Below are 26,099 nucleotides of genomic sequence, written 5' to 3'. Positions count from 1 at the left end.
TTATACCTGGTACAGATTCTCTTTCGGGGCTGCCGCATTCCGCTGCAAACTACTGCAATGACATGTAGGTAAGCAGATAGCGCCGGCGAAAAGATGTACTGGGTGACTGTTTTTTTTCTTTTTTTGCTGCTCACACATTTGTATTTTACAACAAAATAAGAGATACCTTGGTACGGATTATGCAGGTGGGTTGTACAGCAAAGCGAACGTTATTTACGTATACGCTATAGAACTTAATGATTACACAATTATCCATCTAAGTCAATTATTCAACGTTTTATATTTCCTTTTAACGAGCAATATTGTATTTTGAAAGTCAAGGTCGCAAACCTATAACGATAGCTCCTTTCTCAAATGTATGTATTAGCGATATGTAAGGGAGGAACAGAAACAAAATCATGTCGACAATCTCACTCTTAATTTACTTACAGAAGCGTGAAGTGTTTAGAGCTATTCGTAATGCTTCCACAACGTAACATGAACCAGCAGCTATCCCTAAAAGGTTTCCCGCGCTTTTTCTTCTCCCAGTACAAGCCGCACTTGCAGGTAGTGAAAAGCGAGACCGGCAACCGCCTTGTCGGATTGCTGGGAGACGTGCTCGAGGCACTGTCGCTGTCGCTGCGTTTCAAGTGAGTATACACGGGGCTGTACAAAGCCATGCTTCTTTGGCCGACTACACAATACGGGCGCGTGCGCATTGAGTAAAGTTCAGTACAGTAAGCGCGAGTTTCATCCCATTGCAGGAAACGGATATTTACTCTTTGGAAAAAAGAGCTTCATGGTTCAGGAATAAAGTACACCGTATTGGCTGCCGTAGACTTCACTCCACCGTCGATATCTTGTGTACAATCCTTTATGAGATATCCCTTAATGATAGCGCATTGTTCGATAACTATCGTTGGCTCGTTGCGATAGGCACCTTGCCTCCTCTGTTTGTGAGCTCTTCAGCCGCTTAGGCTGCGTGCATAAGACTATCCTTTGTTAGGACTTCAATTCGATGACGGATGCGAGTGAGGCCGTTACTAGCGCTTTTATAACGCGTGACCGTGTACAGCTCGTTAAGTCCAAATGCCGGCGTCACAGCCCAGTTTCTGCTCGACTTTTGTCGGCAGTGTTCGGAACGTGGTACGAAAAATAAGAGGCCTGCAATTGAGGCGTGCCTCTTCCTTTACGGCGTAGGTATGCTCTCCAGCAAGGTTATTGTTGCGACTTTAGGAAGAAGGAAAAGAAAATGCATGGACGTGCTACTGGCTCTGTAGCCAAGCCACCTCCGCTGCTTCGTGCGGACAGATTAGAAAATAGAGAGAGAAAGATAGGAAATATGAAGAGGGAGAGAAAAAGACGCGTGTCGCAAGAGCCGTCGTCCACCACCGAAGGGGTGGCGGGTGCAATGACGGCCTACAACAAATAAATATCCGGTGGCAGGCTACCCCCCGCCGTAAGCAACAGTGACCTACCAGCGTCCCGTAGTGCCAGGAGCAACAACCACCACCTCCATCCCCCCTCTCCAGCAAGGACTGTGACAGATCCTGTGCCTTTACTTTCCCTTTATACTGCGAGTGCCCACCGAAAAGTTTGAGTGATACTGCGTCGTCAGTTCCCCCAAAAATCGACCTTAAAACATTTCGATGGAGTCAGATCGAAGAGGCGTGCGTATGCTGTGCGATGTCAGCGCACGGTAAAGATCCTCAGGTGGTCGAAATTACTCCGTAGCATTCCACTACGACTCGTTTCCCCCTCTTTCCGCTTTCAGATCAAATAAAATCAAACTTTATTTTCCTTTGCACAATGTACAAGGATGGAGCGGCCGCAAAAAGCTACTGCTACCAAGCTACAGCTTGACGAGGCAACTGCCCTAACTCATGACAGCAGCACTCCCATATTCCCTTTTTTTACGTCGCGGGTCAGGTGTCTACAGAAACAAGTGTGCCGGATACTGTGCCTTTTTCTTCGTCCCAGACAATTATTATTATTATTATTATTATTATTATTATTATTATTATTATTATTATTATTATTATTATTATTATTATTATTATTATTATTATTATTATTATTATTATTTATTATTATTATTATTATTAATATCAAAACATTTGAAAATCATGACAGCTGTAGTTAAAAGCGCCATCACGTCTACTTTTAAGGCGTAGGTTGGGTGTCTCCTTCATTTTTCCCCAGAAGCCCCACCTGATAAGTTTCCTGCCTTCACGTTTCGAGCTATGCGTAGCTCTAGCAACGTCTGTCGCATACTGTCGAACACATACCTTTGTTCGCGACGTACTACAATGGTTTGTTTTCCTGCAGCCCGAAATATACGAGTACGGCTTGCGAAAGGCGCTTGCAAACTAAGTGGGGCTTTTGGCTGGATAAGAGTAGCAGTTACTGCTTTCGGGTTTATCGAACCCCTGACATAGCACGTTTAGAAGATAGTAGATGCTATTTAGTTGTAGATTCCTCGTGGTAGATACTCGGGGTTCGAACTGAAAATTGTTGGCGTGAACAAAAGCAAACATTTATCTTCGGTATTTTAGTGAATCTTGAAATGTGTAAGGGGAATTTGTTGCTTTAATAACGCGCATATTCCTCCCATAGCCGCTTTTCATCCTTTCTATGAGCGAAGCAGGAGCCCCGCAACTATTTCGTGCACCACATCAGTAATGCAAATGAATACTAGCCCGTCGCCAGTGGTCATAACGGGGTTTAGAGCTCAAATCATTATGGTTTGCTATTTTCTTCAGACTTTGGGCCGTTGCACTCCCTTCTTGTTACAGCTACAGCCTGCAACTCGCCGACGACCGGTCTCTGGGAAACGTGCTGCCCAACGGCACAGCCACGGGTCTTATAGGCCGTCTTCAGCGAGACGTAAGACAAGCTCTATTTCTCTGATCCTCTTTTTTGTTTTTTACATATACGTGCACGCCATTTGGTCTTCACCAGGTTACGCTTGCAGGGCAATCAGCCCCATTCAATCACTGGTTCCTTCGCGCGCACGTTTTTACTATGTGTCTAAAGATGCTCACAAAGCAGAAAAAACAACAACAAAACAAATAAGCACCGAAGAGCAAGTTGTCGTCGCACCTATGTCGAGAAATACTACGACCAACTACCAAACAGTGCGCCCTCTAGTCTCCAGATATAGCGAGTCAGAGCAGCTGCAGCCCTGCCAGAATACATATGCAGATGTTCACAACTTCCTGGAGTTCAATTGATGCCTCAGCCACAATCACGCTTTCCTTACTTAAGGATACCCGTTTTCTTTCCACCAGGTGCCAAGTGCTGCTTCCTCTGACATGTACGCCATGAGGATCGATAACCTATAATAGTCCAGTTTAACTCAGTTCACTGTTTACTTCAGCCGTGTGCAACAGCTTAAAGGGGTCACGTGGAATAAAAGACTGTACAATGGCGCGCAGAGCGACGCTACAAAATACGACTGCATGGCGTGACTGCTGCCGGTTCACTGGCTGGCTGGCAGATATCCGACTCGAGTTCAGGACTGGAGGCTTTCGGCGGACAGACTGCTATGGCCATCTGCTGGGTAGCTAGGCAAGCAGGGTTGGAGCGGCCGGGAGGTACCTCACATATATGCCGATGTTAGTCAAACTTAATTATTTTCAGCCGACAAGGGCTTTTTACAAAACAATGTTCAGTCTGGCCACGGCCTGTGCACGAAAGCATGCGCCGCCACCGCTGCAATCCGATTATTGAAAAACCCAACGCGATTCAAATACACTTCACTGCCCGCACCGAACAAGAGCCTCCCAGCCGCCGCCGTCTCCGTCTCGAGTCTCTCCAGCCGTGCGTGCACGGCTGAGACCGACTCGACTCCAGAGCATAGGGAGGCGAGGAGGGTGGCTTATCCAACACCCCCTAGAAATTTTCGAGAGGGTGTTGGCTGATCCTGGCCCTGATGGGGCTGGGATAGGCAGGTTGCCGCCGCTTGCGGCGGGGGCTAGCCTGTAACCGCGATTGGCGGTTAACTGTGGTTAAGTTCGGTAACCTCGGTTAAGCGTAACCGTGGTTAAGCCGGCCGTGTAAAGACGGTATAAAGATCCCAAGGTGGTCGAAATTACACCGTAACCCTCCACTACGGCTCCTCTTTCTCTCTTTCCACTTTCCCTCCCACCTTCCTCCCTTCCCTTACGGCGCGGTTGAGGTGTCCACAGAAAACAAGTAAGACAGTTACCGCACCTTTCTCTTCCTATAAATCAATCTACACATAAATCAATCTATACACAGCGGAGGTGGCCCAGGTACAGAGCCAGTAGCAGGCCCGTGCATATTCTTTTCCGTCTTCCTACAGCCACAACTCCAGAGCATAACCTTACATTTTTCTGGTGCTTATCCAGAAATGACTCATGATTGTGCTTCAATGTAAATGTACATTATTTAGTATATAGTGTGTGAGCCCTAAACTTCCGCAGGAATGCGCCGATTCGCATATTACTACTGCATCCACAGCGTGTTTGTTTACATGCTGGTTATTCGCGCGGTATAAAATGCAAGCAGAGATAGCAATACAAAATTATTCTCTTCTTTTCGCACCAGTTGCACGTTTATTTGTTTGCAAATTACAACACCGCTGCAAGAAGCGCAGAGAACGCTACGTTCTCTGCCTGCGCCGGGTATAAGCAGCGCCGACAGCTGCCAGCTGCGTTCGTCAGAGAGGGTCACATCGACGCTTCCCGCTCAATGCGCACGTGTCGTGGTTTTGTGGTCACTACTGTCAGAACTACACTCGATGGCCACATGCAGCCGCTAAAGCTTGTGCATGCACGCACCGTAATCACCGAAACTGTCCACCCGAACCCCGCGCACTCGCACTAGGCTTACCCGCCACGGAACGGGCCAGCAGTTAGCGCCGAATGACATTTCTGGCATGTGAAAAGAGGCATTTTCCTGTTATTGAAGCCTGCATTGCAGATGACGCTCCGCCGCCTAGTCACTTAAGACGCTGCACGAGCATTTCAAAATCGAGAGGAGCTTCCCCATTCCGATTTCTATCGCATTAATAAGCGCCACGTGCTAGACACTAAAACTTTATGAGTAGAATCGCAGACTTAGGTATTATTCACAGATGTATAAAATGGCAATACATCCCACGACTAGGTCGTGGCCCCTTTAAGCTAGAGGAAAAAGACGCGCAAGCGGCTTGACAAAGCTCCCAACAGATGCGAAATTCAACACAGGATAGCAGATTAACGTAGGACAAGGTGTTTTTACATGTGCAAAGGCTGTCATGATCAGTACTGTTATCATACCGTTTATTCGTTTTATTTCCTGTCTTCCTTTCCTTTTTAGTATTACATTGACAATTAATTTTAGCGATGCACATAAAGATAAAGCAACGAATACATGCATAAAATATTGCATCCAGCATCACGCCCCAAACTCTTCACTGCAGTCTGTGTACAGTTAAGGAAAGAAATAGGTTTCCAGGTGACATCGGTCGCATTTTTAAGAGATATAAATTTGTTCGTCCCCTGTAGGAACATGCTTCTGGCGCCTTTGTATGAAGCGAAGCGAGTAGATAGAAAAATGAGTGTGTCGCAGGGCCACAATGGCAGTTATGCGTTTTCAGTGTGAAAACACGGAAATTAGTGACACTTAAACAAATAGGGGGCTGAAACGTGGAGGCTAACCAAAAGGGTTCTACTTAAGTTGAGAACAACTCAGAGGGCTATGGAACGAAAAATGGTAGAGGTAACATTAAAAAATAGGAAGCTTGCAGAGTGGGTCAGATAAATAACTCAAGTTACCGACATTCTAGTGGAAATTAAGAAGAAGAAATGGGCATGGGCAGGACATGTAGTAGGAAGAGAGGATAACCGATGGTCGCTTAGGGTAACAAACTGGATTCCAAGGGAAGGAAAGCGTAGCAGGGGGAGGCAGAAAGTTAGGTGGGCGGATGAGATTAAGAAGTTCGCAGGGGTCAAGTGGATGCAGCTAGCACAGAACCGGGTTAAGTGGAGAAATACGGGAGTGGCCTTCGCCCTGCAGTGGGTATAGTCAGGCTGATGATGATGATGAAACAGATAGGGCTCCAGCGGGTACAGTACTCCGTACGAAATTCAGCACATTTGGCATAAGTGTTGAACGATGGAATATCTTCATGGCGCCTAAACTTTCTTTAATATCGATATAGAGGGCCTTTCTCAGTTCGCCACTATGAACTGCCTGCAACGATATGCGAAGCGATAGAGCTCAGTAGAGATATTATGCTTTAACGACGATTTATGCATGAAAATATCGTCGCTTTGGGATTGCTGTCCAATATTAAGGGCAGGGTTTTTTTCTGTCCAGAAAAATGGATATGCGCCGTGTCTAGAGAGCGCTAGTTGTGTGCGATACTTTCTCGGCCTTTCTCTGCTAAAAACCGAAAACCACATTTGTACATCTGTGAGCAATATCGCTTGGATACTTGAAGGTAATGTATGTTGATTGCCCTTTTATATATTTCAGGCTTTCATCAGGGGACAGTGCAGACAGTGTAACCTAGGATATTTGATCTCTGTTTAGCTCGGCCTGAATTAAACATATGAATTTCCAAATGACAAAGTCATTAGGTTCATTGACTTACAATTACCATTCCCCGACAACGACCTTGTTAGCTAGATGTTTTCATCCCTGGTAAGAAAAGCATTGATGCCGCATCTATGACATCCTTAATATATAGTCGAGAGAGGCATAGCGATGAGATGCCTTCTTCGGCAGAATGCGCAACAGTTGCATCAGCATGCTTTGTAGCCTGATACAGCAGGTCATGGAGGAAGGAAAAAACTTAGGAGAGACCCTGACGTCACGGTTTTGGAGCCGGCGCGGCCGCGCCGCAACCGGACGTTGCAACGTCTCTCCTCCTCCTTTACCCTCCGCATTTTCTTTCTCTGCGACGCTCACGTACCTCGGGCCCTTAGCAACGCTGTTGCTAGTGCCCCGGGTTTTCATAGCAACAGCGATGACGTTGCTACTGGCCCGACTAGGCTAACCCTAAATTTTGACGTCACTTCCGCCACACTTTGTCTATTGCATTGGGAATGGCAAGGGCCTCTCCTTAGTTGTTTCCTTCCCCCAAGCAGCAGGTCCTCAGCTTGTCTGCAACTGGCTTTGCTTCCTTGGTCCTTAGGGCTGCCGCGAATAATGAAAGGCCTCGCAGGCCAAGAGCCGCTGACGTCGGATAGAACGAAGAAATTAGAAGGAATGCCGTACCAGAATAAAATCTCTTACATATTATGAAGGCAGGTGAAAGGCATGGCGCAAAAGCTTATATTTTTTTCTGATCTTACAAACTGGTGGGAATTTGCGCGAGAATCATAAAAGATTGATTTGGTTTGGTTTTATGTGGTTTAACGTCCTAAAGCAACTCAGATATGAGAGACACCGTTGTGGAAGGCTTCAGAAATTTAGATCACCTGGGGTTCTTTAATGTGCACTGACATCGTACAGTCCACGGCCGCCTTGTTTTTCTCCTCCATCGAAAAGCGGCCGCCGCAGCTGGGATTAAATCCCGCATCCTTGGGTGCTGTAGCCGAGCGCCCGAGGAAAGCAACAAAGGAGTATGTAAAATCAAGCATCTGAAACCATTCGTTTAGTGCAAGATTGCTGCTGTATACCGCATTCCTTTGGCCTATGAAAAAGTGTGTATGGCCATACAGGCAGGCGCGTTAAGGGACTCCTGCAGGAGCATAAGAACGCTCCTGGAGGAGGGGTCCTGACTCCTGGGAAGACATTTGGTATCTCATCGCACTAGCTGTAATAAGTTAAAAGAAATTGTGCCGGTGTTCGAGCGGGTCGCTATTTTTGGGCAGTAGAAGGACCACATATGAGCTCAGAAGTATTTAATAGTAGCAAAGAAACTTTTCTGAGTGACATGTACGTGTGGCAACCGGAGTAGAAATGTACCAGAAGCAAGATAAGGGTTATGAAAGAGGCCATCATTACGCATGTCCCGGGAGGAGTTGAAGATGCATTTGAGTTGGACATTTTGTGCGGCATGTTTATGTTTTAATAAAGCACAATTGCTTGCTTCCGTGTCTAACGCCTGTCTTTTTACGTACGCACCTTTTTGTATTCGCTCGTACCCTATTTTTTTTTCTTTCGACGTGCACCAACTCCAGCTTCAAGGGTATGTCGCAGTAGCGTTATTTGTTACCGTCAGTGTTCCACATGCCCACGCAGACATGGACACTATTCTGTATTTGACAGTAATTATGCGAAAGATTGCCTGACACACATAGCACCTCTGTGCGAATGTTACTTAGTGGGTGCGTTCCACAGCGTGCGACGGCTCTGCTTCTGGTATGGAGAGACTATCACGTGCGCACAAAGTCGACACCACTGATCCACTGCCAATGTGAGTCTCCGCAGATAACTTTGCTGGTGACTGGACGCCCCGCGTCAGTAACTTAGTGATCATGGTCCAAATCAGTGCATCTTGTAATTATTTGGTTACAGAATTGTTCAGTTAAGAATAGCGCATACGCTTGCGACGCGGACATTGACGACACGGCATTTTCTGCGACGTGGATCCTTTAAGCAACCGCGTAAGAGTCGAGCCAAGTTGTCTGCAAAACTGCTCCTCTCGTACGCGGTATCCTGTACGCAGGAGGCCGACGTGGCGATGGCCATGATGGTCCCGTCGAATGAGCGCGACCGCGCAGCGCGGCACACGGCTCCCGTGTACTCGGACGAGATCACCATCTTGGCGGCCGTGCCGGCGGTGCACAGCGGCGGGGCGGCGTCGTTTGGCTTTCTCCGGGCGTTCGATGTCACAGTAAGTACTGGAGGGGCACCGAGCGGGCCTTACTGAGCTTTAGAGGTAAGGTGATATTGAAAGGCTATCTTTTTGTTCCCCTTGCTGGAAGAAAGCTTGATAATGAGAGGTACGAATTGGCTTATTGCACTGATTATTGGTACTCAGAAATAAATGTGCAGTCCTTCATAGTAAGTGCTCAGGATGACAGAACAATTTGTGACGCACAAGTCTATCCGAAGAAAGCGTTGCATTGGTGCAAAGGTTGACACTTTCCATGGTCGAACAAATAGAAACGCTGCGGCAAGAGAGATTAGTACACATGGTAGACAGATGGAAAACAACGCAGACTTCACATTCTGCTGACTCGGGCTATACAGCACTGCGTCTTTGCCAGATAAGGAGCGCGAAATCTTCGAGGAGTCAGCAATCGTAGAGCTGGAGTCACCGAAGTGAACTGAATGTTTTACAAGGGTGATTGGTGGGTAGAAACGAACAGTTGGTTTGGTTTGGTTTGGTTTGTAGGGTTTAACGTCCCAAAGCGACTCAGGCTATGAGAGATGCCGTAGTGGAAGACTCCGAAAATTTCGACCACCTGGGGTTCTTTAACGTGCACTGACATCGCACAGCACATGGCCGCCTTGCTTTTCGCCTCCATCGAAAAGCGGCCGCCGAGACCGGGATTCGATCCCGCGCCCTTAGGAACAGTAGTCGAGCGCCGTAACCACTGCGCCACCGCGGCGAGGGGACAGACGGCGAACAGAAATTCTGTGCAGTACATGGATAGTATTCGTCGAAATTAACTCGTTGCCACCGCAAACACAATAAACACAGGCTGGTCAAGCGTATACGGAATAGGCAACTTCTCTCCTTTGCATTGCTACGAAGCGTGTTTAATACCGCAAACGTTTGAAGCTGTCTCTTGTGCGCGGCCGCACATGGAATCGCACAAGAGAGCCCTACTTCTGGCACACGTACGTACGGTTTATTCAACAACAGTGCGGTACAATTCCCAAGCGTTTCGCCCCTTACAAAATCCGAGTGCCTGACTAGTGAACTCTTGAATTCGCCTTGAAGGCGGCGTCAAGTGATACAGCGATCAAACTCAGTCTCCCTCTCAAATGAGGTAGCCGTTCTGCTGCTGGACTTAAGCTGCCGGCCTGGTGCGTGCATAGGCCTCGGTAAAAATTACTCGCACATAAAGTACAGAAACACCCCTCGATCCCGCGGTAACGCCACACTGAGCAGCTGGGAAGGAAATAATGAGAGTGCACGTGCTCATGTGGCTAGATGGCGTCCTGAACGAACTAACCAGCACGAACTTGGCCGCCATCAAGGTGCCGAAGGAAAATATTCAGTAAATCGTCATCGTAATCAGGCCGAGTCTAGGTTGAGAGCACTAATATGGATGCTATTACATCTTTTTTTTTTGCTTTATTGCCGACTTCGACGTTCAACACGACAAGCAATATAAAAGGTAAAACGTGCGAGCCAAATTTTGACTAGGACGGTACTAAAAGTTTTTCATCATCGCCAACTAAACTAACACAGATATCCATTGTGGTGGATCAGGCAGTACTCGGTATGCGTTTCTTACATGCACAACGATCAGTGAAGCGCTCCCGAGCATAGCGAACAATATTGGCGCTTCTAAGTTCTATTCTTGTTTTCTACATAGCTCAATTGGAGGCTCATGACCATGGCAAGACCGTATTGTTTGTCTTTCGTGGCATCTACAGGCAGAAAACTTATTTCATATAAGGATCACTTCATTCCATAATATTCCATATAGTAGTCCATAAGGATAGGGATGGAGGCTACTATGTCGGGCAAAAGCATGTCCTGGTTACTTGTGGGGCGATTTAAACACTGCACCGCTTGCGTCATCACAGCGGCGCGAGGGAAACGAGGACGTTAGATGTAAGGTGCGCGATCTCGCCGCGTACCATGGGACGACGCTCACACTAAAACAAGATTGAATTGGTGACTACACAGAGCTAGGCGACAGAAGAATCCAAACCCTTTGCAAAACCGGTTTCTTAGGATTTAAGAATTTTTTGCCATGTATGCATTTTCTTAAAACTGTTAATTACCTGCGGGCATAAAGGGAGCTGGTAAGGGAAAAACACGAGGCAATGAATGAATGAAAAAGGCTCGATGATCTTATTAAGCCCAATAGGGAGCAATGGTGTGGCTCCTGCATCTATGCAATATATAAGGGCATGTTTAGATCCGCTGCTGCCAAATGCCGAATTCTCGTTGGCTTCAGCGCCGGGCAAACTCAAAAACGTGGTGAATATCTGCGTCAATAGCCTCGGATATGCAGAAAGGGCAAGCTGGGCGGGGATATAGGTTCCAAAATTGTGGCTCCTTTCTAATGGCGGCCAGAGCGAGGGGAAGCGCTACTTCTTCTGTATGGGTGAGACCGCAAGGGAGGGCTACCGCTCCAGAGTGACGAGGGCACGTGTTCGTTTCGGGAAATGTTCCTTCCTTCTGAGGAGGGTATCATCATTCATGCTCCAAGCAGGTTTCTCTGAATTTTCACTTTTTCTTCTCTGATAACAGCGTATGCAGCTGTTCCTCGTGTCACGCGGTCCCTGTGGATTCATCCCTTTCGGCGACCTCCGTCGATAACGGTGGCCCTACAGTATTGACTTCGATCATGGCAGCAGTTACTGTATTAGGAATGTTTCATTGCTCATTTCAAAACCATCGAATCTCGGGCTTTTGACGCCCCGCATGTATCCGACTCAATATATGTTCCGTCCTGAGGTATTGATAGTTCTATGACGCTGAAGAACTGGCCCACTGGTTAGAGAGCAACATTTTGTACCCTTTAAAATGAATGAAGCTTTCCGGCGGCCGTTAGGAGCCTAGAAAGTCTGTAATGAGTTTGAGAAATGAGCTCGAACGTCAGAAAATCAAAATGCACGTCGTTAGTGCACCGCATACCACGCATCTTTATAGGGTTTTGCACCGTGGCTCATTGAACACTATTGCTCAGATCACGTGCATTGGGTATTATTTCTACTGAGGCCTTCGAGTGGCAATAGCTGTTTATTTTCCATCTGATGTGTGCGTTGCATGACTATTGCGGCCTCGCTAGCTCTCCTTGCCGATGCAAAATTGTGTTTCTTTGCTGTGAGCCAGATTTATTTATTTATTTTTAATACCCTCATGTTAAAATGCATTATAAGGGGGAGGGGCGAACATAAAATATTGGCTAAAGAACGGATATCATAAAGGCATATATGAATGGGTACAAAAGTACAACGGCAGCGATAAGCTAGGAAGTGTACCAAACTTAGAAAGTGTAAGTCAGGATATGTAAGTGTAAGAGAGATGTTTCCGTAGCTTTGTGCACGAACCGGACAAAATTCACCTTTTCTGACGTACAAAGGTGACATCGGAGTACAGTTAAGTGCAAATAAAGTGACTCCTTTTCTCTCACTCTGAAGACACTAGACGGCGCACGATTTTTCTATAACGTGGTAATTGTAGAAGTTGCCAGACCTTAATAGCGGACTTGACGCATCGCACATTTTATAAGTTTCCATCGAGCACAAAAGGCTATTTTCACATCATTTTTTGCTCTGAAATGTTTCGACCAATGCAGCACACTTGGTTTTCTTTTTTTAAGCCCACGACGGCAAACTCTCCACAGTTTATACAGTGCTCAGCGATGAACACGCCTTTCACCTAAAATAAATAACTGCTTTCTTTTTGAGGGCAGAATTTTTGGTGGACTTCTGCAGGTGTGGCTGTGCCTGGTTGCTTCACTGCTCGTGTGCTGCTTGTTCGCCGCCTCGGCAGACAGCCGGCCGCGTGCCGGGGGATTCCTGCGGCGAGTCGCGCACCACTTCTTCGGTCTCCTGGGCAACCTCCTGCAGCAAGGTACGCAACTCACATGGCGCTAATAGAGTTAGCGAACCCCACAGGACTTAACCTCCGAATGAAAGATGTCTGTAGAAAGTCGATCACTGTGGTAATGTCCTTGAGCTCAAGCGTCGCTGTTATCGGTGAATTTCGTGCTCGACATGTTAGCTTCTCAGCCGCAGCCTGAACCCACATGTCCCACTGGGGCATTATGCAGGAAAGGCCAATTGTCTCCAGACTTGAATGTTTCAGACCTTCTGCTACAGTTTCAAAGAGAGCCTTGGAGTCCCCACTTATGAAGAACACGCTACACGTTGAGCCTGCAGGGCTACAACTAAAATGGGTTGTCCCTGCGTTTACTTGCGGAGAGATCGATATGTGGAGGACTGAGTTAATTTACTTATTTATTCCGGAAAGCTCCGGGACATTACATGAGGGTTGAACTGTTCGCTGGCGGTTCTGCATTTGGTTACTGAAGTTGATGATGTTTGCGACTTTTGATGGAAGGTCAATACAGGTTCGGGCTGTTTTCAAGAAAAAAAGTATTATTACGTTCCGGTGCGAGCTTTCACTGAGTAAATGTCTTTAGATTGATAATTACGGGAATTGCGATAAGCGCATGTGATAGGAATAGCTTAGGGATCAAAGATATAATAGAACGTTCGATATAAGGTGACGGGCGATCTTGTGACGACGGCCAATGTAAGGAGATTAAGCTAAGACTTGTGTCGAGGCCTGGTGTGATGCGAATAGTCGGAACAAATAAATCTTGCAGCGCGACTCTGGACAGATCCAGGTGTTTTAATAAGGTTAGCAAAGTAAGGGTCGTACGCGGTGCATGCAAACTCTAATTTCGACCATTCAAATGTTAAGTAAGCAAGCAGTTTTATTGAACGGGGTGCTAAGGTAACGTTATGGCGTAAGTACTCTTTAGCTTGATTAGCTGAATTAGTTACATGGCGAACGTGTTGCGATCAGATCGAGTGGATGCTGATATATTTATAGGAGTCTACTGATGTAAAGGTGATATTGTTAATTGTACCAATAGCGTCCAGGTGGTTGCGATGGTGGTGGAAAAAAAGAGAGGTTTTAGTAGAATTTAACGACATTAGCGAAGAGTTACACCACTCTTCGATGTTCAAAACGTTTTCTTGGACACAGCCATCAGCGAAGAGTCGGGTGTTAGAAGTGGAGGTCACCAGCCAGGGAGACCCCGACCACATTTATTTGAGGAGAAGCTGAAGAGGCGGCGGCGGCAGCGTCCAGCTGAGGCGAAGGTCCCGAGTATTCCGAAGCTCTCGTGCCGACGCTGCCTCCTTCTCTTCGGCACGTGCCGGACCTTCTCCTTCTTCTTCTTAACGCATACCGCGCGAGTCGCTATAGGGCCCCTCCTCTAGGCGATTAGTCGAAAAAAAAGAAAAAGGAAAAGAAACTCGCAGTCTAAGCAAAAGGCATTGCTCTAAAAAAGAACTAGGAAGAAAGCTATGCACATATGCACTTGTTAAGTTCGTGTACAAGTCGTAGTCTAAGGGGCAAGTAGGTTTCATCAATGCCTGTTCAGGAGGTCGCCGCTGAGTGAAACGTAGTGGTAGAGGAGGCGGGGCTGTTGAGGAGCGTGCGGAAGCACCTTGAGTCCTCTGCTTGCCAGAACTGAAGCGGCGACTAGAAACGTTGGAACGCTACGCGCGCATGCAGGACCTGAAGAAAATCATCAGGTCGTGTCTTTCATGGAAGTTTGGTATGCCGAGTCACTTCCGCCTGTTGCGAAGGTCGGTTAACAAGACTGATTTGAACGGGCGGGCTAGTTGCGGTAGTTTCACCACGGTGTCGGGGGTTCATGTGACGGCGCTGAAGGATCGTAGTGCTCACAACGAAGTGATAAAATAAAAGCTGCAAAGCACTGGGGCGAGCGGGTTCTGGGGAGGGAACGTGGCGTTAGAGCTATGTACAGTCCTAAGCTTGTTGCACAGGAGGGCGAAATTAGCCGTGACGAAGACAGCAGATGTGGGCTGTGGGGTAAGTACGCACGGGCCACTTGTGGTGGGCACATGCTGATATGTTGTTGCCGCCTGATTGGGGCTTGAAAAAGCAGGAGGCAAACAACAAAGGCAAAATGAGTGCCCTTAGCCGCTGTGACACGAACCAAAGATGTTGAGTCGCATGGCCATGCTGTTCGAGCGAGGTGGCTGAGGAGCCCACTGATGCGCCATCGCCGTAGAGGGCGCTTGCAGACGATGAGCAGTACGCTTGGTGTGAGGTATCCGGCCAGGTACGTGCTGAAGTCCGGTGCTGCTGCCTCATACGACTCGTATGCCAGCACTTGAATGACGGCAATGTTTGGCACCGGTATTGGGAGTGTAAGCGACGGCACAGGAGGACGGGACAGCTGAGGCTGCGCTTCCTGTGTCGTAGACGATACGTGTGGGAGAGTAGCCGGGCGGATGCGCTGGGCAGGAGTGGCAGGGAGCTGTCGGGGGCAGCTGCTTCGTGCTGTGCCCCGAGGATGCGGCCGTAGACAAGAGCGATGCTGGCGCGGGCGCAGAAGTTAGCGGCGGCGAAAGTGGGTCGACCGCGTCGTAGAGCGCTAGCGGGTAGTAGCTTTCGCCAAAGTACGCCAGAACGGCAGCGCGCAGCACATCGTTTGACCGGCAATTCGAGGCAGGGCAGGCGAATCGGTACAGGGGGTCGGGTGGTAATATTTCGGAGAGAACTGTATGCTTTAACTGCTCGATAGTGATAGAGGTCTGGAATATCGCAGCCTACAGTTGAGTGAACCACTCGCCGGTGCCTGCAGGCCGGAACGTCGGAAGCGATAGGTCAAAAACCGGGTCTCCGTCAGGATGAAGACATGGTTCTCCGGGTCACCACAAATATAGAGGTCGCCAGGTAGGGGCGACCGCGGCCTTATTTGAGGAGAAGCTGAAGAGGCGGCGGCGGCAGCGTCCGGCCGACGTGAAGGTCCCGAGCGTTCCGAAGCTTTCGTGCCGACGCTGTCTCCTTCTTTTCAGCACATGCCGGACCTCCTCCTTCTTGACGCATGCCACGCGAGTCGCTACGAGGGTAAATCATTAATATAGATAAGAAATAGATGGAGGCCTTAAACAGCACTATGTGGACCACCAGATAAAATCGGGAAAACAGATGACGAATGAGAATTAGCATGATTGAATTGATGACGATCCAATAAGAAGATCCAATCCACAAATAAAGTTACCGCAAAATATGATTGCGTTCCCACACGCGATATCATATTTGTTGAAACGTCAAGTTCTCTGCTTATCGATTACGCCACGAGGGAGGATATGTATACACAAGCGCTTCTGGTTCAGCATTTGAGCTGCTCACATTCTTTTTAGCATTTCGCAAGGAAAGAATATGCGAATCGATGGGAGAAAATAAATTCACGCTTGCAGTTAGGTCCCGTTAGGCCTAAATATCTGCCTGTGCCTTACATAGACTCAGCTACGCTTCTTGATGCTGACCGTTCGGTGTTGTACGAATAGTCTTCTTCCCGGTATTCTGGTATACGATCTGGAATGCCATCATGGCAAAGACGCTCTGTCGTTCCCATTGAAGCCATTTGTGAGAATTTGCATTTGACAGGTGGTGTTTAGGGGGCTTTCTCCTATTCGATTCTAGAGGGGATGACTGAGAGCCACATTAAAAATACTTCAGCAGAAAATTAGAATGACGTTGGCTGTTTTAGCGATTACTAATCCGAATGAATTACCGAGTAAAATAATGTACAACAATGAAATAGGATCAGGATTCGAATAGACTTGCGATTGGAAGAAAAATGCAATGCCCTTTCTCTTCATCTATCCAGTTGGTCATCTCTAAAATCTTTGGTGTTACGTTTTATTGGTTCGTGGGGAAATGGCTACCTACGAATTAAGAGGTTGGATCGACTCAGCTAGGCCTAACCGCGCCTGGTTTGGAAGGATGAAATTATTTTGAACCTTAACTGTACAATAAGGAGGACAATAAGACAAAATAATATAAATGCATGATGCGATCTTAGTTAATTCTTGGTTCTTCTTTAGTTCTTCATCAGTTTTTTGCAGTACAATCATCAGCCCACAGATGAGCGTTGACATTCTTGTCTTGCAGGCGGCTCAGCGGGCGAGGACATGCGTGGCCAGCTCTACATGGCGGCGCGGGCACTGCGCGTGGTGTGGTGGCTTTCGGCACTGGTGCTGGCGTACGCGTTGGCCGGCCAGATGAAGGCCTGCCTCTCGGTGCGCTCAGAGAGCCCGCGCATCGACAGCCTCAAGGACCTGGCGATGAGGCCCAATGTGCGGCCGCTGCTATTCGCCAACAGCATTCTGGTCGCCATGCTCAGTGTGAGGAATCCTTTTTTTCCTTCTCTGAACCGCAAAAAAGACACTTAAGCTAAATGACTGCTTCGTATTCCCGACTTTGCACACAATCAGTTCTCATTTTATATGTATCACTGCATTTTTCAGGAATAAAAATAAAAGCCCTGCCTGCGTGGAAAAAGAAAGCTATTAAAATAAAGAAGGTACTTACAGACACAACCAAAGTAGCAGTTGAAAAACTTAGTCATCGATGTCACGCTGTGGAGGTAGTTGCTTTAGTTGCAGCTGAATATATAAATCACGGAGAACAGAACTGTTGGTCGCCACTCATCCATGCCATCTCTCAAATACTTTCTCTCTACAGCCATACTGTTCTATTTTTGCATCTATACAGATACAAAGATGAATATCTGGATTTCAAATGAATAAACTATATTTGTGGTTTTTACAAAATTGCGGCATTTAGAATAGACGTGATCTGAGCAGATTTTCCAACTCACAGTACAGAGCTTGTTCTGCTATATTTTTCGAAATTATCTAGCCGATGTATGTAATTATTTTCCTCTTATGGTTTTTGTTCAGTGTTATTATAGTTAATCCCCTTCATGGATCACTGCCTTGTCGTGGCGGAAGGGCTTGCGAAACTCGATGAAGTCGTGAGCTCTGCTGTGTAGGGCCACCCAAGATAGACAGGTCACGGCAGAGAGTTCTGACAAAATGTGATTCACTGGAGAAGGTAATGGCAACCCACTCCAGTAATTCCTGCCAAGAAAACCCTATGGCCAGTCACAATACCATTAATTATATGGCGCCGGAAGATGAGCCCCCCAGGTTGGAAGGCGTCCCACATGTTACTGGGGATGAACAAAGGGCGATTCCTAGTAGCTCCAGGACGAATGAAGCGGCTGGGCTAACGCCAAAACGACGCTCAGTTGTGGATGTGTCGGGAAGCGACCGGAAAGTCCGATGTTGCAAGAAGATATATCACATAGCAACATGGAATGTAAGATCTATGACGCAAGGTAAACTGGTTGTCGTCAAGCGAGAAATGGACAGATTGAACATTGATATCTTGGGTATCAGCGAGCTCAAGTGGACCGGAATGGGAGAATTTAACTCCGGCGACCATTATGTCTTTTATTGAGGGCACGAATCCAAGAGAAGGAATGGGGTCGCTCTCATAGTAAACAGAAGAATGGGCAAAGCAGTGCTAGGGTACAACCCCAAAAACGACCGAATCATTTCACTTCGGATCCAAGGTCACCCTTTCAACATAACAGTTATCCAAGTCTATGCACTGACCACTACTGCTGAAGAAGCTGACGTTGAGAGATTTTATGCGGACCTACAATGCCTTTTAGACCGCACCCCATCATCAGACGTCGTTTTTCTCATAGGAGACTGGAATGCTGAGGTCGGGAGTGAAGAAATATCCGGAATTATAGGCAAGTGCGGTCTTGGCGAGCCAAATGAAGCTGGACATAGGCTAGTAGAGTTTTGTCAAGAAAACAACTTGACCATAGCGAATACTCATTTTCAACAGCACAAGAGGCGCCTGTACACATGGACTTCACCGGACGGTCTGTACAGGAATCAGATCGATTATATTCTTTGCCGGCTGAGATGGAGAAGCGCTATACAAACAGTAAAAACAAGGCCTGGGGCCGATTGTGGCACCGATCATCAGCTTCTTGTTGCCAAAATTAAGCTTCGATTGAGGAAAACGCAGAAAACTAGAAGGCTTTTCAGGTATGATCTGGATCAAATTCCATTAGAATATGCTGTGGAAGTGAGGAATCGATTTCAAGAATTAGATCTAGAAGACAGAGAGCCCGAAGAGATGTGGACTGATGTTCGTGATATAATACAAGAAGTTGCTACTTAGGTAGTTCCAAAGCAAAAAAAATGCAAGAAAGCAAACTGGTTATCTGAAGAGGCTTTGCAAATAGTTGAGGAAAGGAGGGTGGCAAAAGTTATGGGGGAAAGAGAAAGATACAAGGTTCTAAATGCGGATTTTCAGAAAATAGCAAGGAGAGATAAGAATGCCTTCCTGAACATGCAGCGCCAAGCAGTTGAGGACAACAGCCATTTAAGGAACACAAGAGCTCTGTATAAGACAATCAAATATATCAAAGGAAGCTTCTGTGCTAAGCTGGGCGTGATAAAGGACAAACGAGGCAAGGACCTCACTGAAGCCTCAGAGATAAAGAAGAGGTGGCAGGAATACACAGAAGAGCTGTACAAGAAGGACCCGAACGTGCAAACCCAACATAAGACTGTTGTGATTACTGATCTCGAGCCAGGCATCCTGAAGAGTGAAGTTGAATGGGCCTTAGCCAGCCTTGCTAAGAACAAAGCTAGCGGAATTGATGGCATTCCAGCTGAGTTGCTTCAAAACTTCAACCATGACGCTGTTAACATTCTGCACACATTATGTCAGAAGATTTGGACAACCCTGCAGTGGCCACAGGATTGGAGGAGGTCAGTTTACATCCCCATTCCAAAGAAAGGCAGTGCCAAAGATTGTTCCAACTACCGCACGATCTCGCTTATTTCGCATGCTAGCAAGGTGATGTTGAAAATCCTCCAAGGAAGGCTGCAGCAGTATGTGGATCGGGAGCTTCCGGACGTGCAAGCTGGGTTTCGCAAGGGCAGAGGAACTAGAGACCAAATTGCCAGCCTTCGCTGGATCATGGAAAAAGCAAGAGAGTTCCAGAAACCCATCTGCTTCTGCTTTATTGATTATGCGAAAGCGTTTGACTGCGTAGATCACAGCAGATTGTGGCAAGCTCTCCAAGAGATGGGAGTTCCAATTCACCTCATCTGTCTCCTCAGGAACCTGTATGAAGGACAAGAGGCCACAGTCAGAACTGGGCATGGTCTTACTGATTGGTTTCCGATTGAGAAAGGAGTGAGGCAAGGCTGCATACTGTCGCCCTGCCTATTTAACATATATGCAGAGTGCATCATGAGGAAGGCCGGTCTGGACGAGTCTTCAGCTGGAGTGAAGATTGCTGGAAAACGCATCAACAACCTTAGATATGCGGATGATACCACTTTAATGGCAGAAAGTGAAGTGGAACTCAAGAGACTTCTGATGCGCGTACAAGAAGAGAGTGAGAAGTTTGGGCTTAAACTGAACATTAAAAAGACAAAGATCATGGCGTCTTGCCCTATCAAGTCCTGGAGCATCAATGGACAAGAAGTGGAAGCTGTGACAGATTTTCTCTTCTTGGGCTCCAAGAATACCTCGGAAGGAGACTGCAGCCATGAAATTAGGAGACGCCTGCTTCTGGGAAAGAGAGCAATGGTTAGCCTTGACCGCCTAGTAAAGAGCAGAGACATTAGTCTGCCAACCAAGATCCGTATAACTCGTGCTCTGGTCTTTCCAGTTGTGATGTATGGATGCGAGAGTTGGACTGTGAAAAAGGCTGACCGCCGAAGAATTGACGTGTTTGAATCGTGGTGCTGGCGAAGACCCTTGAGAGTTCCTTGGACTGTCAGAAGATCAAATCAGTCGATATTGTCGACCATAACCCTGACTGCTCATTGGAGGGTCAAATTCTAAAGTTAAAGCTCAGCTACTTTGGTCATCTGATGAGAAGACAGGAGTCGCTGGAGAAAGATTTGATGTTGGGAAAGGTTGAGGGTCGCCGGAGAAGGGGTAGGCAGCGAACGCGATGGTTAGATGGCATCCTCGAGGCAATGCAGATGAAGTTAAGTGATGTTAGGAAGATAGTGAGAGACCGGAAAGCGTGGTGTGACATGGTTCATAGGGTCACGAAGAGTCGGACACGACTGAACGACTGAACTGAACTGATTATAGTTAATAAATTTCCCATAAGGGTTTATTTTGAAACAGCCGTTTTTAGCAACTTAGTTTATAAATAATGGATGTACAATAGAGTTTGTACACACAATTGGCGCGTAGTATATCCAGGCTGTGCGAAGAGAAAGCAAAGCTTGGTAGAGGCATTCGCCGGCCATGAGCTTTATGCCGTCATGTAGTGTTGAACATGGGGACTCTAGCTCAGCAGTTAAACTGGATATCATCGACAGCTAATAAAACAGGGCTGGACCCACTCAGAGTGATGTTTGCCTCTTCATTCAGCCAAAAATATCTGACAAGACGATTACCTCTCAGTGGAGTTGGGCTTCACAATCTTTGGGGCACCATAACACAAGGACTTCGTTTGGCATAGGCTCAGACTATCTTGCGCGCGAATGCGGGAAATTGTGAGGCAAGGGTGTTTATGATGTCAAAAACTTACCTGCCAGTTAATTTTCAGATATTGTGATAGCCTCCTTGCGATGTTGTGGTCTAATCTCCTAACGAAATGAAAACCTACTTTAGGCATGCGCACTACAGTTGGAGTTTATGTATTTGACTTGCAGTGCGCTTATAGTGAACGTGCGGCGCTTGTGCGCAAAATGACCGAGAACATTGGGCAGTAAACGGCAGTCTATGTGCCTATGAAGTGCAGCCGTCTGCCATTTCATTGTTGCAAGCATCCATCATTTCTGTTTGGGTGTACTCTTTGTTGAGACATTATCGTAGAAGTAGAGCGAGTAAGGCGAGTTGGTATCAATCCCTCGCAACGAACAGCGCGAAAAACAGGTAGACAGAAGAAACGATGACACAGGACGAGTGTTGACTCTAAACTAACTCTATTCACCATGGTACACAACAGTTACACACATATGCGGGGAAATCACCGAAAAGAAGCAAGAGTGTTATAAACATGGAAAAATTATAAAAAGCAGACCACCTTTTTGTCATCTTGTGTCTAGAAATGCAATTTCATTCTTAGTTTGATAAATATTTGTTTTGGTGATGCATATGCTCTCATTGTCGGGGATGCTAAAAGATTAAGCCGCCTCTCGCGATGTGTTGTCAGGATGCCTGTCGTACTGAACCTTCGCGAGCACCTCTTGTAGATAAGGCAGTGGGCTGCGGCCATTTCTTTTCTATCATTTCCGTCGCTCATGCCTATAAATAGTATATACCATGACGAATAAAGTAAGTTAACAGTCAGCGCTCATTGTATGTCATCGTCTCTTCTTTCTACGCGTTTTTCGCGCTGATGAGAGATTTTCATTTTAATATTTTGGGCTAGCAATTTTGTATAATTATGACCACCCGTGTCACGGTAGAATGGAACTATTAGAACCATTGCCAAGGCAGCAACGCAGCTGAGGAGAGACTGCGTCCATCATGCAGGGTTCTGAGCGGCCCGTTTGGCGCCATGTGTGGAACATGGTGGAGCATCACTCGGGTCAGGTGTCCATCGATGAGCTCTACCGACCTGCACACCTGGGCGAGGTGGCCCTGGGCCGGTCTGTGATCCTCTCGGACCGCACCAGCTTTCGCTACGTGGTTGGGCGCAGTTGCTCGCGCTTCCCCCACGCCCAGTTCTACGTGGCCCGAGAGCCCATCAACACGCTCTCGTTCGGCCTGTACGTCAACGCACGCCTGGATCCGCGCTTCCGCCGTGCCCTGGACCAAAGGTACACATCTCTGCCGGAACACGTTCGAATGGGTCTCATTTGAGGTGAACTGGGCTTCGTGAAATTGCGCTTGGTTATCATAGATTCATCAATACTAAGTACCGTATTGTAGTTATAATAGTCGTCAGGTTTTGTTGTTGCCTGGATAGCATTGGAATAGGTGTTGTATTTACTTCTCAGAAGCGTATGTGTTCTATCAATAGTTATGCCAACTCGTATAAGCACAAGTCTCACCACTCTCATCTCGGGCGAAAAATGTCAAGCGATGGATTAGAGGTGAAGAGGAATGTAGTTTGCATCCCGATGCCACAGAATTCTTCACTGGATTGCCAAGACAGGGATGCAGCCTGATCCCGGTGACCACCGCCGAAAATGCAATTCCTCGACAGAGGAGAATTTGGTAACTCTGGTGCCGTAACTGACTATGACCTGCTACAGTAAACTCCCACGGTTTGAGTCCCTAGTTGGTACAGAGTGATCATGCTAGCGATGAGGCCAGTGGCGTAAAGGAGGGTGACAAGCATCTCTGTTTATGGACAGGCAGCCATCGGTAACTGAGCCTGGCACATTTAACGCTAAACATTCCCGACTGAGACTAGTACAACAGTGCAGTTCGAGGCGCTAGCGGGAATTAAAAGTGATAGAATAGTTCATATTGAGGTTGGGACATATGAAGTCTGTACATTACCAAGGGGTGGACCCACTGTGTGCTATTAATTTAGCCGAGAGGAACATATCAAAATTCATAGGGCATATAAAATGAAGTTGATAAAGACCTACGCGCATACATCTAATTATGATGACCACGTAGTAGAAAACGTCTATGATGACGTAGACGTTTTCTGATGACGTTATGAGTTATGATGGCGTAAACGTCACGATAGATTTAGAACGGAAAACGAATAAATTAAGGAGACACTATACTGTATTGATTGATGACCTGAATTCCTAGCTAGGAAAAAAGAAGGCTACAGACCCGGCAGTAGGCGATTATGTCAGTCTTTATAAATAGGCTGCTGGCAGAGTTCAGAGCTCAATAATTTACGTTTAGTGAATGACATCTTTGGGTAGTGGCAGAATAAGTGAGCTCTTAATATGTGAAATAGAGAAACTAAAAATTAAAACAAAATCATATTGTTACGTGGTGACAAGCGAAGAGACGGCACAACATGGTGGCAGGATGAACGATGATTTAATGTCTGGCCTAGCGCGAGAGCTCCTCTCTCGCCACTGCCGATCTTCTTCGTCGCAACAATATTGTGCGCCAAACCCACCTTGTGCATGCGCCCATAGAATGGTAACGTATGAGATAGGTCCAGACGGGAAGAGAGTACGGAAAAAATAACTAAATAAGAAGCATATCTACTAGTAAGCTGCAAGTGAGGAAATGTGATTTCGGGATATTGCTGCAGAACAGATATTAGGCTTTAATCTAGGAAGACAATATTAGTAGTAGCAATGAACGATAATTCAAGAGCTATCCTCACGTAGTGCGTAGTATATGTTGAGGCGGTATACGACAGTTGGACGTAATGAGGATAACAACTTTAAGCAGAACCATGCATGTTCTTATTGAGCAACTTCAAAACATGTAGCCCCCAATCCAACTCTCAGGAAAGGACTGGTAGAGTTATCAATAATATTTATTAAGCCTAATAAATCCGACATAATAGCGTATAACATGCAGAAAATTGATCACGCTTTAAAAGGTCGGAGGTATACTGAAAGCGGTTGAGAGGGAACTAGGCATAGGCAAAAAATGAACGTATGCGTAAGCCACAAGGCGGACAAAGTAATTACCGATATGGATCTACTGAGTTGTGCACTGATTTGTACAATAGCCGATGAATCCGAAGCGGTCAAGACGCCAATGCGAGTAGCAATAAAACAGATCGATCACACGTTCCGCCAGTAACAAAGAATGAAGTAAATAAAAGTAAAAAAAATATACGGGAAGGTGAAAGCTTGGAAGGGTCAGGTAACTGCAGGTCTCTTGAAATACGGTGTGGAGTTTTCGGTGGAACGTCCACACCCCGTGGCCTAGCGGTAACGTGAGTGCGTGGTCCTGGCAGGCTGATTCTGATATCACCCTCCCATGTGAAAGGAGAGTCCCGAGTTGGCAGCTCCCTCCAAACGTAACATCAGGCAACCCTATGTCCAATACGTGCGCGGTCATTACTGCTGTCAGGTATCGCCTGCCAGCGCCATGCTCGTGGTTTTTCGCCCACAATGTCGACACCGGTGTTTCTGGTAAACGAGGCCATCGTATTGATATATGATACCCGTATTACGTGGATTGCTATAACACAGGCAAGCATTGAAAGAAAATTGAACCGACGTATCTTAGCTGAGCACGTTGTCACCTTTAGGTGATTTTGTATACGTTTTGGAGACGTTTGCTCAAAAACTACAGGCGAGGTCAGAAGAAGAGAGACACGTACACTGTTGAGCGTTTTTATTTCTCTATTTCTTTCGTCCCTCATCTAGTATTTCGGGTCAACTACGCAGGTTTCTGACAGCGATTTGTTTTCCTGATTGTTTGCGTTCCATATGGAACAGCATCTCACCCAATTGGTCAATCAGTCTGACATGATGACTTTTTACTTCAATGGTCAAGTCGACGCCTTGACCACATATGCCCTCATAACCACTCGCAGGCTTGGCTGGCTGCGCGAATCCGGCCTCATGGGCCTGTGGACGGAGCGCATGCTGCCCGACTGGGGTCGCTGCGCGCAACGCCAGAGAGCATTTCAGCCACTGTCGCTCAAGGACTTGCGCGCAACTCTGGTGGCTGCTGCGCTCTTGGGCTCCACCCTGCCCCTGCTGGCCCTGCTGGCCGAGCTGCAGCTCGGGAGGCACCAGACACGGCCTCGAAGGCCGTGAATGCAGTGACGCCGATACTGGCGGGCTCAGGGTGGATTTCATGTCAAAGTGGACACTCAAACTTGCTGATGCCGTCCTCGCCCAAAGCTGAAAGCAAAGCAATTAATGCTCTAGCGTCCCTGTCATACATACAACCGCACTAAGGCTTCGAGACAAGCTGTCTGAAGCAGCCTACTTACTTCGGTGCACACGTCTGTCTTTTTCATTTCTCTCCGCGTGTTGCAAAAATAAATGCTTCGTTTCAGCTGACAGCGTATTTTGGTGAATTACCTCGAAGCGACCAATGGCCATGAACACGTAGCCGTAAACATGAGCGCTCAAAAAACTGGGGACGGACATAAAGTTCGCGGTTCAGCTGTTGCCTGTCAGTGTTGACAAATATACACAAGTGAGCTAGGTAGTGGGTCCAGGCAGGGGAGCAGGGAGGATTACAGAATGATTTTCCAAACTCTAACACGCAGAAAGTTCGCACGAAACTTTTCACACTAAATTTGAGTAGTGTCACGGTCACGCGAGATTATTTGCCGCAATAGGAAAAAGCACAAACTGTGTAATTAGTTTAAAGTGCACCAAGTACTTATGCTCTATTCACATACCTCACAGGCTACATCTGGATCAATATGTGAAAGGGTGATATCAGAAACTCGATTGCAAATAAAACGAAATAGAATACTATGCTAAACAGCTAACCAGAAAACAAAGAACCTGAAAGGCCGTTCAGAGCAAACAGCCATTCTTTACAATAACAGAACCTGATATGC

General features: G+C 46.9%; 2 protein-coding genes across 2 annotated transcripts; both read left to right on the top strand.

Annotated features, from left to right (window-relative positions):
* Positions 1-477: 477 nt before the first annotated feature.
* LOC146192202 (putative glutamate receptor) lies at positions 478-22,176 on the top strand. Its single transcript, XM_084600427.1, has 6 exons — positions 478-629; positions 2,775-2,865; positions 8,606-8,773; positions 12,508-12,646; positions 16,739-16,971; positions 22,102-22,176. The coding sequence occupies exons 1-6, from the start codon at positions 478-480 to the stop codon at positions 22,174-22,176; spliced, it is 858 nt and encodes a 285-aa protein (XP_084456553.1).
* Positions 22,177-22,194: 18 nt separating this feature from the next.
* LOC146192201 (uncharacterized) lies at positions 22,195-25,570 on the top strand. The gene is made up of 2 exons (XM_084600024.1): positions 22,195-22,455; positions 25,113-25,570. The coding sequence occupies exons 1-2, from the start codon at positions 22,205-22,207 to the stop codon at positions 25,336-25,338; spliced, it is 477 nt and encodes a 158-aa protein (XP_084456150.1). The 5' UTR covers positions 22,195-22,204; the 3' UTR covers positions 25,339-25,570.
* The last annotated feature ends 529 nt before the right edge of the window (positions 25,571-26,099 follow it).

Source organism: Amblyomma maculatum, chromosome 4, assembly GCF_055883805.1.
Source record: "Amblyomma maculatum isolate TAMU_Amacu chromosome 4, ASM5588380v1, whole genome shotgun sequence".
Taxonomy (NCBI): Eukaryota; Metazoa; Arthropoda; class Arachnida; order Ixodida; family Ixodidae; genus Amblyomma; species Amblyomma maculatum.
Note: the sequence above shows the minus strand (reverse complement) of the source record. Positions and strands in the feature narration are given on the sequence as shown.